A 20305-nucleotide genomic window follows, 5' to 3' on the forward strand; every position below is an offset into this window, starting at 1 on the left:
AGCTTAGGTCCTTTTTTTATTCATCAACTTTTATAAAAGATTTGTGAAGGATTTTGCCAGGATTGTAGCATCTCTATGAGATGACTAAGAAGAATACCAAGTTCCAATGGATAAAAGACTTGTGTGCAACGTTTCATAAATTGAAGAAACGAAAAACCGAGAAACCATTCTCTATATACCCATGTGGGATGTGATTGTGGATGCATTAGGTTATGCAATTGGCATTATTTTGACACAACCAGATGGCAAATTGAACTACCTAGTCTTTAGTTGATGATGGCACCCAAGTGCAATTACAATACTACTGAGAGAGAAGTGCTTGGGATGGTTTAAAATGTTTAGAAATTTAGACACTATTTGCTTGGTAATTTGTTCATCTTCTGTGTTTATCACCAAACTTTACTATATTTAATCAACAAAATAGTTATTCAAGAATGTTTGGTGAGGTGGATGTTATTGCTCTACGTGTTCAATTTTAAGAGAGTTCAAGCCAGGGAAGTCCCATGCAAGTTTAAATTGGTTGCCATCGTTACCTACCCTAGATGGAAGTCACGAAGTCATACCCGAGCTTCCAGATGTCCAAATGTTTGTTGTGGATTGTTCAGAGACCAACTATGATGAAATGCTCTAGTACCTATCACAAGGCACATTTCTCGAGAAAATTTTTCAACAAAACCGTACGCAATTGAATTTGAAAGCCTGAAAGTATAGTTTGGTTGGTGGCCCGTTGCATTGCCAAGATGCAGATGAAAAGTCCTACTGTTGGATCGTGCTGCATAAGCGAGCAATGGTACTCACAAAGGCAAATATTGAACTTGCTGAAGACCACCTCAGTGGCAATTAACAACTCAGAAAGTACAAGTAGACTTGTGAGGACGTATTCTATTGAGATGTTCACGTTCAATGTGTTAAATGTGGTGTTTGTCAGAGAATAGGATACTTGCTTCCCTCATCATATGCCATGGTTGTGTGTGTATGCGCGCACGCGCATATGTTTAGATTAAAAAGTTCAATCAATAATTGAGTCATACAATTAATTCCATCAATTGGATAAAAAGTTAAAAAAAGAGAATATATAAGAAAAAAATGTTTGAGACATCTAATTTGAAAATACAACTAAAGTTTGCAAAAATTTTTCACAAAAATTAAGAATTTTTAATAGTATTGAGTTTGACAAACACAATATTGAAAAAAGATGTCGAAATCGTACATTGTCCAAGTTTCGAGGTCAAGGTCCAGTTACCTGCCACTATCCAAACAAACTAGGTGTTAGAACATCATAATTACATTTTGATAGACAAATCATGCATATTTTCCCTAGCTTGATATTGTTTTAGCTAAGAATATAAAGAACCATATGGATTCTTTAAATTTAAAAAAAAAAAAAAGTGACAAGTTGAGTAAAGAGCGAATGGGTGCATGGGTTAAGAAGGAATTAGAGGAGGTATGGGAGAATTAGTATACAGGGTGTGTGAGGTGGTTAAAGAAAGTGTGTAAAAGGAACATTTCACAGGAGATACATAAAACAATAATTTGTAGTTAAAAAAGTATACATGTGTGTGTGTGCACGTGTGTGTGCGTGACCCACCCCCAACCCGGAGGGTAAGACCACATGGTGGGAAGTAAGCCCACCATGTAGAACTCACTCCCCATCTACTGATAATAAGTGAATAAAAGTAGATCTATATGATAATTGTCAAAATGAAAAAATGATACCGATACTAAATGCGTAAATCACATTTGCAAAATAGATATAAAAGTTAGTTTTAAAAAAAGCAAATCACAAAATGACAAGGATTATCCATGCGAAAGAAATATCTAATGGATGTGAATTAATTATATGGCACTAACCCGATCAAAGACTAGTTTAAAAATCAAAGTGTATTTAGATTAAAAAGTCCCATCAATAATTCAATCATATAATTAATTCCATCAGTTGGATAAAAAGTAAAAAAAAAAGAACATATAATGAGAAAATGTTTGAGACATCTAAGTCAAAAAATTACAACAACTAAAGTTTATAAAAAAAAATCACAAAAACTAAGAATTTTTATTAATATTGAGTTTGACAAACACAATATTGAAAAAGATGTCGAATCGTTAGGCAATCCAGGTTTAGAGATGAAGATCCACTTACCTATCACCATCCAAACAAACTAAGTGTTAGAACATCATAGTTACATTTGGATAAACAAGTAATGCCCATTTCTCCCAGCTTGTTATCGCTTCACCTAAGAATATAGAAAACCATATAGATTCTTAGATAATATAAAAAAAGTTTAAGTCACAAGTGAAGTAAGGAGCAAACGAGTACATGTATTGAGAAAGGATTAGAGGAGGTATGGGAGGATTAGTGTGCTTGGAGTGTGGGGTGGTTAAAAAGAGTGTAAAGAAGAGATTTCACGAAGGTATATAAAAGAATAATTCATATTTGGCAAAGTATAGATGTGTGTATATGTGTAAAGAAATAAGTGTCTATGTGTGAGATACATTTGCTAATTAAATTATTGTGTGTGTGTGTGTGGCCATGGATTATGTTACGAAGTGGATAAAGGCTAAGACACTACGACACAGCTTGGCTTGCAATACAACTAAGTTCATCTTTGAGAACATCATTTGCAAGTACGGCTGTCTGATTGGATTTATTAGTAATCACAATACACAATATGAATAATGTGTTACAATTATTGACGAAAGTTCATGTTGATGCAACAAGTTGCCATGACTTATCGCCAGTGCAATGGCCAACTTGAGTCCGCCAGCAAATTCTCAAGTCCATCCTCACCAAGATAGTTAGTACACATCGACAAGATTGCGACACCAAATATACATGCCACACTCTGTGCATACTCGAGAACATACAAGGTAACTAAAACTTGACTCTTTTCAGAATGGCATTTAGTTTGAAGGCCATAGTGCCCTTGGAATTTTTTGTTCTAAGTCTTTGAGTAGCTACTGAGCATTAGCTTGGGAAACCCAAGGCAAGCGATTACACCAACTTGCTAACTTGGATGACCTACACATCTGAGCATCCTGGTCGTAACAAATAATGTAGAGAAGAAGAAAAGCTTGGCGAGATAAGCAAAACATCCCCTAGCACTTGAAAAAATGCATGCTCATCTTGGACACTAAGCTAGATCCTCTCAAGCCCAACCTGACGCTTAGTGAGAATGGACCATACATGCTCATTGAGGTATTCAACAAAAAGGATAGAGCAACTAGCCTATTTGTAGAAACACGTTATCCATGAGATCTTCAATGGCAATCGAGTGAAGCCCTACCAAGGCAGAGCCTACTTAATCACAGTAGCCAAAGCCCGCATGCCTGATCAAAGTCCAATTACAATCGACCTTAATGACGAATCAATTAGGAGAGATTATAGTGACGACGTACAATTCACAAGCTCCAAAGTCGCTCATACACCAATGACAACAATGGCATGTATTCTAAGCCTGTTATGCCATGCACTTAAAGGATTCACCAGCTCTCATTTTTCAAAGTTTTCGTACCTCCTTTGTGTATGCTCATCTGCTCGTCTCCATGTGGTTCCACCCATGCAACAGAACCCCCCCGTGATAGAAACAACGTCTAACTCCTGCATCCGAGCACTGAGTAGGTCTGCATATGAGGCAAACACCGGAGTACAAGAGAGGGCATCATCCACCAAGCATTGTTTTAGTCCAAGCACTGTGCAGGCATCAAGCACTAGGCACCAGGTTCACTGGTCAACCAAAAGGGTAACGTGGAAAGACCGTCAATAACCACCATCTTATAAAATGAACTCACCTAAACCAAATCATGATTTGAGTCACCTTCATCCTCATCTGAATATACGATGTAAGGGGCAAGGGGAGTAAAATATGGTCATTAACTATGCATGTCCTCTCTCTCTCTCTCTCTATATGTATATATATATATATATATATGAGTCACCTTCATCCTCATCTAAGTATACGATGTAAGGGGCAAGGGGCCTAAAATATGGTCACTAACTTTGCCTGTCCTAGCCACGATGTCCAGAGTCTTCTCTCTAGAGAGAGAGAGGACTCTAGACATCGTGGCTAGGACAGGCAAAGCTAGTATATATATATATATATATATGAGAGAGAGAGAGAGAGAGAGAGAGAGAGAGAGGGGGAGAGAGGACTCTGGACATCATGTTTACGCTACCTACTATCTGTTGGGATAAGTATGATCAAGGGCTTACTCTATGGTGCATGTGTGCATCTAGGGGAGTCACATGTGTGTTTGTGTGTGTTGTAAAGGCACATATAGTGCTATGATGTGTCGAGTGTGTGACCTAAGTGATGATGTAAGCCAAAGGCAATCCCACTGATGTAAGGATTGATTCCCACTGATGTAGGGACTGATTGCCACTTATGTAAGGAAGGTATTACCTTCTCCCCCTTTCTATAAGAGAGAGTCCTCTCTCTCACAATCCATAATAGAGAACTACCATCTTTCTTTCATTGTGCTCTCACACCTCTTGCAAGATGCATCTATTCTATCCTACGGGATTCTACACTTGGTATCAGAGCTTTAGGTTCTAGCCTAGCCTAGCATTAGATGCTTTCTCTAGCATAAACTACTAGTTTCTCAAAGCTTCTTCATCTTCTCCATTTTCCTCCTCCTCCTTCCCCAAATCTGTGAGAGCTCTGTTCTCTACCTACAAGCGACCATTGCTGAAACCCTTTGAGTTGTAGACTCCTAGTGTACGGGCGACCTTCCAGCTGCAAGCAATTAAAGAGTTCTCCTCTGTACGCGCAATGCCAACACAAAGACTACTCGACGATCTATCACGTAATGCCGCCTCTGTGCTTGCCCTTTTGCAAATTTCTCTGAGCCCGAGTTACACGACACTACAGGCAAGCTCCTGTTGAAATCTGAGGTCGTTTGGTCAAGAAATGGAGGCACAAAACAAAAAACCAGTCGATCTTCTTAAGCTTGGCTATGGCGACTTGGCGCAACATTACGCCCTTTCTTGGTGGAGGACCTTCTCTAGTATAAGGCCTTTCTTCCTACATAAAAATCCCCTTCAATAGAGCTATGAGTTGTGAGAATTGCACCCTCCAAGTTCAGGCCTCTGTTTTGGACAATTTTGACAATGTTGTGAGTTTGATGCTAAATTAGATGCTGCTTTAGCATTTCTGATGTTTGAAAGCGTTGAATAGCATCAGTATAACTGTGGCTACAGCTTTCCTTCAAGTTGCTATACTTGGATTTGCTTGGAATACTTTCATTTAGCCACCTCTATGAAGCATGCAAGTTGAAGCATCATTTCCATTATGATTTGTAGTATGGAATTTGGTTACAAGTCTTTGCTACACTAAATGCTTGTACTTTGAAGTTTTTCAACTCTTTCTAGCCTTGTAAGAGAGTAGACATTGCCCATTTTGGGTTAGACCCTCTCATGGCTACCTTCTTAAATATGGATAAGTTCAATGGTAAAGGCTTTCACACATAGCAGATGAAGGTTAAGTTTGCATTGATGAGGGAAAACCTCTGGAGACTTGTCAAACCTGCTTCAACTTTTTCTTCAACAACCTCTAATGCTGGAGAATCCTCAGCTCCGACATGCTCGGCACGAGATCCTGCTACCTGCTAGAGAGGAGAAAGCCTATGGCATCATTGCTCTTGGCTTAGGAGATGACTATATTCATCACATTTCTAATTTGGAGTCTCCTTCTGAAGCTTGACAGAAGCTTGATATTATTTTTGGTGCTAGCTCTTACATCTCAAAATTATCACTTTAGATTGCTTTCTTTGAATTGAAGATGGCTAGTGGCACTCCTTTGGCTGCCCATGTCAATCACATGCAGAGTCTCATGACTCAACTTGCTTCTATCAACTCTCCAATCACTACAGATGATGTAATGGCAGTGTTGCTCAAAAGTATCCCTCAAGATTATGATCATGTTGTTACCACTTTGAAAAATCTTCCTAATCCCACTCTTGAAGGTCTTATTACTGCTCTTCAAGAAGAAGAAAGACACATGGAACTCCAAAGAGGCAATGACACAGCCTATGCCATAAAAACTCAAAAGGGCAAGTTTTCACCTTGCAGACATTGTGGGAAGACTAATCATTGTGGCAAAAACATTATGGCAAAAACAATCACCATGAAAAGTATTGTAAAGCAAAAAAGGAAGCAACTACAAAGCCAGAAACTGCCAATCTACTTTCAGTTGATGTGCCTCCACATGATGAGGCCTTCTATGAAGACTATGATTTTTAAGCAATTTTTTGTTTATCATCACTTGGTTAAATTTTGAGGTTCTCTGCCTGGAGTAGTACTCCAAAAAGAATATCATATGTTATGTCTTTTGTAAATCACCTCTGGTCACCATATGATGTAGACCATGTGATATGTGTTTTGACTATCCCATTTCTGTGAACCTCACACCCTTGGGAACCCTTGCTAGCATGAGATCCTAGCCATAGATTTATCCTTGACCACCATGAGATGGCATGAGAAACTATAAGACTAGATGTATCCTTGACACTGCAAGAGGCAACCTCTTGAGGGGGGGTATGTTGGGATAAGTATGATCAAGGGCTTGCTCTATGGTGCATGTGTGAATCTAGGGGAGTCACATGTGTGTTTGTGTGTGTTGTAAAGGCACATCAAGTGCTATGATGTGTCTAGTGTGTGACCTAAGTGATGATGTAAGCCAAAGGCAATCCCACTGATGTAGGGACTGATTCCCACTGATGTAGGGGCTGATTGCCACTTATGTAGAGAAGGTATTACCTTCTCCCCCTTTCTATAAGAGAGAGTCCTCTCTCTCACAATCCATAATAGAGAACTACCATCTTTCTTTCATTGTGCTCTCCGCCTCTTGCAAGATGCATCTATTCTATCCTACGGGATTCTACACTATCTTCATTGCTTCTATTGAGGCCTGGCAATCACCAGTAAACCCCCTATACATAAATTGTTCTTCCTCATTGACAAGGGCTTGTCTAAGTCCCACTGAAGGGCAAATATTAAGGCTGTGAAGCTGTCCCTGGCCCAGGCTGTGGTCCCCGGGAGAGAGCTGCGTGGGCTGACGGGGCTGCCGTGGGGCTATCTGGAGCTGCTGCATGGACTGCATCTACTGTGGCTGAAGGTGCTGCTGCTGCAGTTGGAGGGCACTGGTGCATGCTGCTGGAGGTGGAGCCACAATTGGAGGGCGTCTATTTTGGGGGAGGTTCCTGCTGAAGGAGAGAAACCTGGAGCAACAAGAATGAGAGAGGACTGCTGAATTTTATAGGCTGAGTGACTGAAAAAGTCACCTCTGTGTTTTTTTACCTATTCTGTCATCTGCTGCTGCTGCAGCACCTGTACCTGCTGGAGCTGTCCTGCTGCTGTGGGCTTCAGGGAAGCAGAATTGCCATCATTCTAGGAGGGACATCTCAAACAAAGGAACAATAGCTGATGTACATGCACTAAGGTCACCAATAGTCTCCTCCGCGTACATTTTCCCTGACAAGGATACGCAGCTCCTCTATCTTTAATGTAATTGTACTCTACGTGTAAAAAGTAAGTGTACTGTCTGCATAGTAGTCATCACCAACCCATAGATTTTTTGGCAACACACACGGTTCTCCCATTGGATGTATTATGGCACACATATGAAACCAGCTTCTCACAGTGCCCCTTTAACCCATCTTTCCTTGCCACACCAGTTACGTCCATGACGTACAATGGAAAGCCTTCCCCTTGTATATTGAGGGACAGGTCTTCTAACTTTGCATACACATCTTCACTCTCCCCCACAAGCATATCCACAACTCTGCCACCTTCAGTCCAACTCTGTCCTGGCTTCTTCCAGATTTGTTCCCTCACTCTCATTGCTTCCATCTCATCTTCCTGCATATGGGCATCTGCATAGATGTTAGACATCAAGATATAGGCTGCAGCATCCTTTTCATCCAGTCGCATTGCACGTTCGAAGGCCTGTCTTCCAAGCTCCACATTACCCCACTTTTGGCAAGCACCCAGCACAGTATGCCACACCACAAGATTAGGCTGGATAGGCATTTTCTCCACCATCGCTACAGCTTCATCCAATCGGCCTGCACGGCCAAGGAGATCAATCATGCAAGTGTAGTGCTCAATACTTGGTGTGACATCATAATCTTTGCTCATGGCCTCAAAGTACTTCTGGCCCTTATCCACTTGACCTGCTCGACTGCATACAGAGAGAACCACAAGGAACGTGATGCCATTTGGCATTATCCCTTCCCCAGTCATTCTCTCAAGCATATGGAAAACAATGTCACATTCTCCTAGCAAGGCATATCCTGCAATTACTGCATTCCACGAGACTAAATCCGGAGGGAGACCGTCCATTTTCATCTCTTCAAAACACTTCAGTGCTTCTTCACCAAGCCCCTGCTCAGCATACCCTGCAATTAGTGCAGTCCATGAGACTATATCTCGAATTGGAAGCTGCTCAAACACGTCCCGTGCTTTTGCAAGCGAGCCCCATTTGGCATACATATCGACCAAAGTGCTTCCAATGCTAGGATCTCTTTCCAACCCCTTTCTGGCAATCTCAGCATGTATTTCTTGGCCCTTGTCTATGGCTCTAATATTGCAACAAGCTTTCAAGCTGCAAACAAATGTAATACCATTCGGACATACACCCTCAGATTGCATCTGCTGAAAACAGTTCAGTGCTTCCTCCCCAAGCCCGTGCTCAGCATATCCTGCAATTAGTACAGTCCAAGAGACTACATTTCGAACAGAAAGCTTGTCAAACACTTCCTTTGCTTTTGCAAGCGAGCCACACTTGGCATACATATCGATCAAGGTGCTGCCAAGAAAAAGATCCCTTTCCAGCCCCCTTCTGACAATCTCAGAGTATATTTCTCCTCCCTTATCTACGGCTCCTAGCATGCCACAAGCTTTCAGGATACAAGCAAATGTGACAGCATCGGGAGCGACACCCTCAAGTTGCATCTGTTTGAAACAGTTCAATGCTTCCTCCCCAAGCCCATGTTCGGCATACCCTGCAATCAGTGCACTCCACGACACTACATCTCGAACTGGGAGCTCATCAAGTACTTCCTGTGCTTTCGCAAGTGAGCCACATTTCACATACATATCAACCAAAGTGCTGCCAATAGAAGGATCTCTTCCCAACCCCCTCCTGGCAATCTCAGTGTGTATTTCTTGACCAGTGTCTATGGCTCCTATGCTGCCACAAGCTTTTAAGCTGCACACAAGCGTGACAGCATTTGGAGACACACCCTCAAGTTGCATCTGTTCAAAACAATTGAGTGCTTCCTTGCCAAGACCAAGTTCAGTATATCCTGCCATCAGTGCAGTCCACGAGACTACATTTCGAACTGGAAGCTTGTCAAACACTTCCCTTGCTTTTGTAAGCAAGCCAGATTTGGCATACATATCAACTAGGGTGCTGCCAAGAAAAGGATCTCTTTCCAGCCCCATTCTGGCAATCTCAACGTGTATTTCTCCACCCTTAGCTACAGCTCCTGTGCTGCCACAGGCTTTCAAGCTGCATACATATGTGACTGCATCTGGAGGGACCCCCTCTAGTTGCATCTGTTCAAAACACTGCAGTGCTTCCTGACCAAGCCCGTGTTCCACATATCCTGCAATTAGTGCAGTCCATGAAACTACATTTCGAATTGGAAGCTTGCCAAACACTTGCCTTGCTTTTGCAAGCCTGCCACATTTGGCATACATATCGACCAAGGTGCTGCCAAGAAAAGAGTCCCTTTCCAAACCGCAGCTGGCAATCTCAGAGTGTATTCCTCGGCCTCTTTCTGCATCTTTGAGCCTAGCACAAGCCTTTAATAGAGCCACAAACGTGTACCTGCTAGGATGTACAGAGCCCTCTTGCATTTTCTCGTACAGGTTAAGAGCATGCTGTGATTCACCACATTCAATATAACCGGTGATAAGAGAAGTCCAAGAATACTCATTCGGAGCAACCAAAAGGTTGAAGACGTTCAAAGCATCACACATGCTTCCACATTCAGCCAACATTGGGACAAGGTAGTTCCCAAGAGATCTATGAGCTTCCAGCCCCCTTTTGCACATGTAGGCATGCAAGCGCTTGGCATGCCCTAGATTTTTCTCTTTTCTGCAGGTCTGCAAGATGCATATAAAGTTGTCAACAGAAGGCAGCTTGGGCATCCGTTCCAAAGAAGTGAGTGCCTCCTCTACGCTCAGTGTCTCCCAGGCAACGTTCCCTCGCAGTCCTTGCGCTTTAAATAAGTTCACCTGTACTCCAGACCCGACGCTGGCCTTAATATTCCCAACACTCTGCACCACGCAACAGTCGTCAGGTTTTGACGGGGCCCGCCAACCTCGATTGGACCAGCCATTCTCTTCGGTAACTTTATGCTGAGCCCTTGGGTGTTTCTGTTGAAACTTGCAACAGACTCGTCAGACTAGCCTGTATGACCCAGAATTTCTTCAATCATTTTTCTGGGAAGTACACTTTAATCGGAAACTTACTTTGATCTTTCGGTTATCCCAACACTGCGAGGGATCCCTGAAGCACTCTAGACATGAGCGCGATGCCCGTAAAATACCTGCGAAGCATGAAAAACCAATTACCAAAGTGTGTGGGTGTGTGTTTGGGGGGATTGTACTCAATACCTTTTCTCGAGCATTTTGAGAGAGTTTCTGGCGCATCCGTCTGGCGGACGCTGCCTCCCCCCCACGGTGCCTCCCGGTTAGCGATGAGGCCGATCATTCAGTGTACAATGATGGGCTGTTGAGGACCATGAAGATGGATTCTTATTTCAATTTTGTTATCGTATTTGTTGAGCTCTTGAGTTTGAGGAGGAGAACCTCCGGTTGCAAGCCTTCACAACGAAACCAGATAGCTCTTAGATTGTACGATGTGAAGTGCACATCAACAGTGGTTGTAACTCAAGTAGAGTTTTAATAGTAATAGTAACAAAGCTTGGAAAAGTTTCATCAATACAAGAAGGTGGCCTTCTTTTTTTTTTTGTCGTTGTGTGTAGCGGTAGTAGACGATGCTCTAGTGGATGTATGCGTAAAGAAGATAGTGGTCTAGACGTCTAGTAGGCATAGGAGACCCCTACAAGGATATTTTCTTTTGGTGAGTCAACCCAAATGTGGTCCAAGTGGGAGTCGTATATTGTTGTCGGTTGATGCGATTGTAGTTGCATCCCCAAGCCATTCATTATTTTTTCCAAGTTGGTTGAGGCTGGTGATGCTTTACCCATGTCTATGTTGAAGTCACCTAACACTATTGTGGAGGCGTTCGAGCTTCTTTTGGCTACTATCATTTTTTCCAAGTGAGGAACATGTTGCATTTTTGTGATGGAGGCTTGTAAATGTTGAAGATTTGGAAGCTTCTATTTAGAACTGTTGTGCTAGCACATGTTATCTCCACTCCTTGTTCTACATATTTATCGACAGCATGTATTAGCAAGTGATCTTGTAGAAGTGTGCACTGGCCTGTGCGAGAGCAGTTTGTAATGATATGAAATCCTTGCGGGATAATCTCCCTTTTGGCATTTGCACTTGTTTCTTGAAGGCAAATGGATTCCATAAGTTTGCCCATTCCTTTGATGTCCAAGATGTATTTTGATAGCGATCTTGTGTTTAGTGATTTTATCAATATTTCTTTGTTTTGTTGTTGTTGAGTTTGTGATTCTTCTATTATCACCCATCCTGCTCTCCCATGTAGTCTGCGCATTTCGCTACGAACATCCTTGATTGCCACAGGAAGCTAATCTTCCTATTGAATGCATATGTGAAGATGTCTTTTGGCTCACGTTTCAAGAATAATATCGTCTTTGTTATTGAAGCTCTCAATAAGAGGATGTATGATTCCACGCTTATATGCAAAGAGTCCAACCACTACAAGAATGATGTGCTTTCTCTTGGCTCAATATTTTGGAGATTGGGGAATTCTATAGGATAGAAGATGCAAGTGTTGTGCCAAGAGGCTTAACAGAAGGTGGCACTTCTCAATTTTCTCTCCTCATTGATGCTACTACATGCATTATTAGAGGGGAACCATTTGAGGAAAACCTTTGCTTGCTACCAAACCATTCATTATGTACTTATGTTCCTTGGGCCGCTGAGATGATCAACATTGAGAAATTGTCTGTAGTAAATGTTATGGGGACAATTGGAATTGTCATCATCAAGGTTGCTAATGATGATTTCATGGGGGACCAGTTAATTATTATTGCTGATGGGCCTCGAGACCAAGATCGAGCTGCAGTAAGTGCTATTCAAGGTACTTGTCTTTCCTTGTGCACACGAGACGTGAAAAATAACACGAACATCGAGCAAGTATTTAACTCAGGAATAGGATATAGGGACTTTGAAAGCCTCTGCACTTCTTGATGGGGTAAAGGCCAATGGCCTAGTCTATACCCCTTTGTATCATACATACATAATAAGAGCTTATCTTGATTTGGGTGAGTTAGCACCCACAATTTTTGGTGTTCTCCCTTTCTTTGTTGCTCTCCGACAAGACCTCCTCTCCATCAACTGGTATCAGAGCTTGGTTGAGCGAAGCCAACAAGGAGACTATAGCATTGCGGTGTTGCTGTGCCAAGAGCCTAAACTTGTTACGTGGAGTCTCCTACTGCCCGTGGGATGTCCCTAGGAGTTGTATTTTGACATATACTAGCTCGTTTTTACTGTTTCAGCCATATATATCAGGTTGCCTTAACTGTTCCAGCAATTTGTTGCCTTATTTGAGCAGGGGAGAAGGAATATTATCCATCTACGGTGTATTTTAATGTGAAAGATACTGCAGGTGGTGCCTATGGTGTGTGGACAAAGTTGCATGATCTTTATGAGAAGCAGAGTGCCATTTGTCAAGTGTATTCGTTGAAGAAACTCATAGATCTTCGCATGGAAGAAGGGACTTCAATGTCTAGCAATTTAAATGAGTTTAACACAATTTTCAGTCAACTCTCAGCTAAGAAAATTGCCTTTGATGACTCAATTAAGGCAATGTTCTTATTGGTCACCCTTCCTGAAAGTTGGAACACTTTTAGGACTGCAATAAGCAATTCAGCCCGTGCAGGAGGCCTGACAAGTAGTGATGTTGAGAGTAGCCTTCTCATTGAGGAGGTAAATAGAAAGAACAATGCTAGAACTAAAAGTTCAAGTGCTCTCAATGTGAGAGGGAGGTCATATTCCAGGGGAAAATACCATGACAGAAATACAAGCACCTCTAGAAGCAAATCTAGAGGAAAATCCCATGCCAAAAAGGAATTGGAATGCTTCTATTGTGGGAAGAAAGGCCATTTCAAAAAGGATTGCTACAAATGGAAGAACGATAAAGGCAAAGGCAAAGCTAATGTGCAGCCCAAGAAGGAAGAGAAATCCACGGTCAATATAGAGGAAGTGAATGCCATAAGTAACAATAGTGATGAGGGTGACATTCTTTATGCCTCTATGTTTGAGCATGCTTTTCTTGTGACTAGTGATGATGCATTGTCATAGAATTGGATACTAGACTCAAGATCTTTCCATGTCACTCCACATAGGGAGTGGTTTACCATTTATGATGCAGGAAGGAAAGGAACCGTGAGACTAGGAAATGATTATCCATGTGACATTGTTGGAGTGGGAGATATCCACTTGTCTCTTCCTAATGGTTCTACATTTGTACTCAAAGGCATGTTCCAAATCTGAAAAAGAGCTTGATAAGTATGGGACAGCTTGATGATGATGGCTATCATGTGTTTTTTGGCAACAATACATGGAAAATTAGCAAAGGGTCACTTGTGATAGCTAGAGGTTCCAAGCATGGAACGTTGTACTCAATGCATGTGTGAGCATAAGCGATAATATAATCAATGTGACCGAGCAGCCATCCATCTCTTTGTGGCATCGTCGGTTGGGACACATGAGCATAACAGGAATGAAGATACTTTCTAGTTTGCAATATGTTCCCGTGTTTAATTTTTCAAATTTTAGCATGTGTGAGCATTGCATGTATGGGAATTAAACATGGTCTTCACATAAAAAATCTTTGGGCAAGAAGAGGCTTGAACCATTGGAGTTGGTTCACAGTGATGTGTGTGGACCTATGCCTACTGTCTCATTGGGTGGTGCTTCTTACTTTGCTACTTTCATCGATGATGCTACACAGAAAGTGTGGGTCTATCCTCTTCAGAAGAAGAGTGATGTCTTTGATGAATTTCAAAAGTTCATAGCATTTCCTAAAAATCCGTCGGGCAAGAAGCTCAAATGCTTGCGCACTGATAATGGAGGAAAGTATACTTCTCATGCGTTTAAGAATTTTTGTGAGCTACGTGGCATCAAGCGAGAGTTGACTACTCCTGAGAATCCTTCTCAGAATGGGGTTGCTGAGAAGATGAATAGAACTATTCAAGAAAGGAATATAAGCATGCTTTCTAATGCCGGTCTACCTCATGGCTTTTGGGCTGAGTCTATCAAGATAGCAGTACATCTTATCAATAGATTGTCTAGCATGGCACTAGATGGGAAAGTGCCAGAAGAGGTTTGGTCAGGCAAGCCACCATCTTATGGACATGTTTGTGTATTTGGCTATGAAGCTTATGTTCATATCCCTAAGGAAAACACAGCAAGCTTGATCCAGCGTCAAGGAAGTGCATTTTTCTTGGATATGGTGATTCAGGCGAGATGGGATACCGATTGTGGGATCCAGAGGCCAGGAAGATAGTACGTAGCCATGATATTATCTTTAATGAGAACAAGATGCACAAGGAGCCAGAAAAGACTGTTGAGATACGCAGAGAGGTGTTTCAAGAGGATGGACAACCACCATATGAGAGGCATGCACAACCTATTCCACATGATGCAAGGCGTGGACAGCCCATAGATCGTGAGGTGGGAGAGCCACATCTAGGTGGACAACCTCAAGTTATGCAGGAAAATCAGTTGGGACAGCAAGATGCTCATGGTGAGCAAGTGTTGAGATGTTCCACTAGATTATGTCATGTTGACAGATTGTGGTGAGCCTTCATGTTTTGAGGATGCTATGTCTAGGAATGACAAGCATAAGTGGGAGAATGCTATGCAATTAGAGATGGATTCTTTGATGAGGAATGCTACTTGGGACTTGGTTTATTTGCACAAAGAAAAGCATGCATTGCCATGCAAATGGGTTGACAAGCTGAAGATTCCTTAGGGTACACACGGAGTGAGACAGATCATTGCCTCTACACAAAGAAGGCATCAGATGGCAGCCTTTTTATTTTGATTTTATATGTTGATGACATGCTTATTACTGGGAAATCTACTTTGGATGTGGATGCCTTGAAGAAAAGGTTGCATGAGACCTTTGACATGAACACTACTACACACGCATCCTATTGCGACGTTTATGTACCGACGATTAGCGCCCGCTTAGCGTTAATCGTCGGTATAAAAATCGGGTGTCGTAAATCGTCGCTATATAGCGACTTTTACTAAGAGTCGCTATATAGCGACGTTAGTAAAAGTCGCTATATAGCGGCTTTTAAAGGTCGCTATATAGCGACACTGAGACACTAAATTATAGCGATGTTTTACAGAGAGGTTTTTTTTTTTTTTTAGCCTTAAAATTTATTTTCTTCCAATGACAAAATTTTTTAAATTTTCATACATGTTTGAGCTCATAGAGAATTAAAAAATGAGAGCATGTACATCAAGCCTTTGAAGCTCATATATTCATGTCCAAGTTTGAGATGAGAAAAATCAAATTAAATAAGAGCATTTACATCAACTGTTTCATCTTGAGCCAAGTCTAAGGCGCCAAGCAAGTCTATCTCCAACTCTATACCGAGTTGATCTCCTATATCATCATCGTACTCTAGCATCGTACGTTCACCTAAAAGTATTTGATCATCTTCTTCAATTAAGCTTAAGTGTGGTGATTGATCTTGACGATTGTTGTCTTCCTCGTCAATATCGTGATCTCCATCCTCCTCCCGTGCGATGTCATTATGCGCATCTTCCTCTTGCCTCATATGGTGATCTACATCTTCTTCGCTAGATTCATCAATTGGATCCGGCATCGGTAGTGGCATCTCCATATCCACATCTCGATCTTCAAAAATCTGCTTACTTCGTGGTGCAACTTGGATCACGTACCACCATCTTGGATCAGAACGATTCAGATGAAAAACCACCTATATTGAAGATGAAAAATCACGTGCCAAATGTCGTTAATTATATATATATCAATGGACTTAAAAAACGAAAGCTTCGACTAATTAAATCATTAGTATGCACCTGCTCATAGTGCTCGGGAAGAACAAAAGTATCACTTTCATCGGTCCAATGTTTGGTGGAGTCTATTGCAAAGAGACCGCTACCATCTTTTCTCACAGTTGCATGGGGACCGTTGTAAGTAGTTCTAAACCATTTTACATCAAGAATGAAAATAGTAAATCGTCTGAAATCAATTTCATAGATGTCGCGTATGGTTCCACAATAATCCAACTGTGAGGAGAGAAGATTGGTATCCGAAGCACTTGCTCGGCTATCTTGTGTGAAGTTAGCCATGACTTCACAATCATACGTGACTCTCTTTGAATCGATGCGTTCTACGCGAAAATGTCGTCCATATGACCATAATGCACTGTACTTTTTGTACTGTAAAAGAGCATCATTAAAACAATGAAGATGCACCTATTTTATAGCATATATTGCCACAAATAATTACTTAATTACATCAAGAGATAAGAAACTTACATGCACCATACATCCAGATGATAACTCCCGCTCGCGCTCGTTTATTGTCTCTCCATCACGTTCGGCTTTACGTATAGCTAGTTGTAGCCAATCAAGTGACATGTGAGTAGGGAGAAGAGCCAGATCTCGTGGATATGGTTGTGATCACCTGTACATTACTCTGAATCTCATCCTTGCATTTTTTCTTTCTGCTTTGGCCACTTCATATCTCTCAATCCACTTCTGCATCTCAGGGCTATTGAGGATACAAAACTTATTGAATTTCTCCATTTGCTCTTCGCTCATCTTTCTTTCAATCCCTTTTCCTTGGGGGACCTCGCCAATGATGCGATCATCATCCTTGTTGTGCCAAGCTTGCGGCATATCAGGATCCGTGGATGCAAGAAACTCTGTGATATATACTAATGACTCTTGCACAAGCCATCCCTCTGCCATGCTTGCTTCTGGTCTTGCTCTTTGTCTTACAAACCCCTTTAAAGTTTTCATAAACCGCTCGAGAAAAAACATCCATCGATTATGAACGGTACCTGCTATAGCCACCTCATCAACTATGTGCACAAGCAAGTGGACTTGAGTTGTCATAATGCTTGAGGGAAAGTGCTTCTCAAGCAAGCATACCGCTTCGATGGATTCCACCCTAGCCTTCTCGATGCTCGATATAGAGATCTCTTTTTGAGATATCCACCTATTTCACATGTCCATGCATATGTAAGATATTTGAGATATCCACCTATTTCACATGTCCATGAAGAAAATACATAATGCGAATTGATAGTAAGCATACCTCACAATACCACAGATCTTGAATATAGCATTTCTAACATCTTCTTGTAAGCACCCTTTTATTGTAATTGGAAGGATGAACTATCAAAGCAACAATGAAATCATGTCAACAATATAACATAATAATAATTATGCTAATGCATCACTATTATCGGTACACTAATTCTACTTAGAATACCTGTAAGACCTTGTGCCAATCATGGGACTTGAGGCCACTAAGCTTATTGTCCTTTGAAAATGCTCCTTTCAAGCAACGCATGTATCCTGTCGGTGTTTGAAAAGAGGCAATGTCTGCCTTGATCGCTGCCTCCTCCCTCGTAGAGAGGATCCACGTTGCTTTCGGGAGGACAACTTTTCCTGAAGCATGCACTTGGGGCCACAAACGAGACATCCTATTCATAGCACGCAAGTCTTCTCGCACTCCTCTCGAGTCCTTGGAACCAACCAAGTGTGCCCAAATGGTAGCCCCCACATTCTTAAAGATATGCATGGGATCCAAGAGATGATTGATTTGTAACTGACCCCAATAAGGAAGCTCGTGAAAGATCGATAGCCTCTTCATACCAGGAGGAGGTTCCTCTCCATTCTCCCTCCAAGCTTGAATCCAATCACTTGCTTTCAAATATGATGGTGGTGGATCAAGCTGACCTCCACGTGCGAGATGGTCGAGCGGAAGGTATCGAGCATGACCTTCATAAACATTTTTCCTCATGTGTTTGGAGTAGCGTGCAAGCGATTTCAGAGCGGGTCCACAAACAGGACAAGCATGGTACCCACTTGTAACAAGCCCTGCACGCGTGCATGAATATGTTAGTACAAGACATGCGTGCAAAAGAGAGTAAAAAAAGCATAATCCCTCATTGTACATGTAAAGACATAACCACGTACCTGCGCACTCTCCATATCCTGGGTAGTCATGCATGGTCCACATCAAGATACCCCTGACTAAAATATCATTGGTATGCCTAGGAGCTCTGGAAATATCAAAGACCTGCACTCCTCTCCATAATATCTGTAACTCCTCTATCAAAGGTGCCATGTACACGTCCATGTTTTTTGCCTTGTACTTTCCTGGCACAAGTAGTGCAAGCATGAGGTGTCCCTTTTTTATTGTTAGCCATGGTGGGATATTGTAATTCACCACGACTATGGGCCATGTCGACCAAGATGTCGAGCGTAACCCGAAAGGATTCACGCCGTCCATGGCTAGCCCAAGATGTAAGTTGCGTGGCTCTCTCGCAAAGTCCGGCCACTGATTATCTATGTGCTTCCAAGCCGCACAATCTGCGGGAATCCTCAATGTGTGATCAGTGGACCGATGAGATGCATGCCATGTCATCAACTCCGCTATGGATTTGCATCAAAACATGTGTTGTATTCTTGCAATGATGGGAAAGTGTCTTAAGACCTTTACCGGTATCCTCTCACCCTACAAGTCATCTCTATATCGTTGTTCCCCACACTTTGGACAACTAGCCAAATCTCCATGCTCACGACGAAAGAGAATACAATCATTACGGCAAGCATGGATGGTATCATAATCCATACCCACCATTGTTAGAATCTTTTTCGCTTCATCTCTTGATGCGGGCATGGTATTTGGTGCAGGCAACATCTTTTGGAGCAACCTATGACAAAGACACTATCCAAATGATGATTCTCAAAACAAACAATATCCAAATAATGAGTCAATCAAATTAATGCAAGGGCTAACCTCATTAAGGCCGAGACACTTGTATCCGACCACCCATACTGTACTTGTAGATTCAAGATTGAGAGACAAGCACGTAGTTTAGACATCTTGGCACCCTCGTACAATTGTGTTGATTGCAACTCTCGCATTTTCACCTCAGACTCTGACATCACGTGTACGTGGGATGTAGTGCCCCTAAAAATGGAATCCATCATGTCGACCATACCCTCGTCGTCATCTGGGAGACTATAGTCTTGTTGAAAGTGAGAAGGTATATGTGTACCCTCGTCACCCTCGTCATCCTGTCATAAGCTCATTCGTGTAAATAGAAGATCTTCTAATTCCGGGTATACAATAAGATTGCGAACTTAAATAGCTTTGACTTACCGATGATCCATCAACATGTGCAACACCAACGGGGGGTACTGGTTCTGGCTCCTCCCCATACATCCGCAAGTGGCGCATGATAATACGACGTTGATGTCGTACTTCTCGCTTGCAATGAGTGCAATGACAATATGACCTCTCCGTAAGCCACTTCGTGCTCCCGGGCGTTGGCGCATCATCGGATGAGCTTCCACTCGTCCCTTCCATCTACACTTATAAAACCAAAACATAAGCATGAAGAGGAGATGTACACAATTATGAGCATAGCATGTTTAATTTGAGCTTCTCTTGAGGCTATATAAAAAGAATGACATCGCTTTATAGTAAGGATTGAAACAAAAAATCCTATATAGTAAGGCTATGTAGTAAGAGGAGATATTGACAATTATAGGCATAGCATGTTTGAGCTTCACAAGAGGCCACACCAAAAAATAAACAGTAAGCGTCGCTATATAGCGACGCTCTGTTCCGTCGCTATATAGCGACGATTTTAATTTAAAACGTCGCTATATAGCGACGCTTTAAATTAAAAACGTCGCTATATAGCTACGAATAAGCGTCGCTATATAGCGACGAATAAGCGTCGCTATATAGCGACGTTGTGGGTTAAAACTCGAAACGCCGAAACCGGCGGCGTTTTGCTCAAAGCTTTCCTAATCTCTCAAGTAAGCTCCCCAAAATCTCCTCCCACCTATTTTCACTGACCTCCCATCTATTCCAAGCAACCTCCTATCCTATTTCCCACTCCTCACCCTTCT

At 42.0% G+C, this 20305-nt stretch overlaps 1 protein-coding gene across 3 annotated transcripts; it reads right to left on the minus strand.

Moving 5' to 3' along the window:
- Nucleotides 1-6529: 6529 nt before the first annotated feature.
- On the minus strand, nucleotides 6530-10854 carry LOC147891526 (pentatricopeptide repeat-containing protein At5g27110-like). Of its 3 annotated transcripts, XM_087388438.1 has the most exons (3): nucleotides 10619-10854; nucleotides 10475-10551; nucleotides 6530-10378 (listed from the first exon to the last, which is right to left on the minus strand). In XM_087388438.1, exons 1-3 carry the CDS (start codon nucleotides 10713-10715, stop codon nucleotides 7550-7552), a joined length of 3003 nt encoding a protein of 1000 aa, XP_087244564.1. In that variant the 5' UTR covers nucleotides 10716-10854; the 3' UTR covers nucleotides 6530-7549. The 3 variants fall into 3 exon arrangements, with proteins under 3 accessions (XP_087244564.1, XP_087244565.1, XP_087244563.1); XM_087388439.1 differs by having other exon boundaries at nucleotides 6530-10511; XM_087388437.1 differs by having other exon boundaries at nucleotides 10475-10854.
- Between the last annotated feature and the right edge of the window lie 9451 nt (nucleotides 10855-20305).

This window comes from Dipteris shenzhenensis, chromosome 17 (genome assembly GCF_047967505.1).
Source record: "Dipteris shenzhenensis isolate YYH24624 ecotype China chromosome 17, Dip_SZ_1.0, whole genome shotgun sequence".
In the NCBI taxonomy this organism is placed as follows: domain Eukaryota; kingdom Viridiplantae; phylum Streptophyta; class Polypodiopsida; order Gleicheniales; family Dipteridaceae; genus Dipteris; species Dipteris shenzhenensis.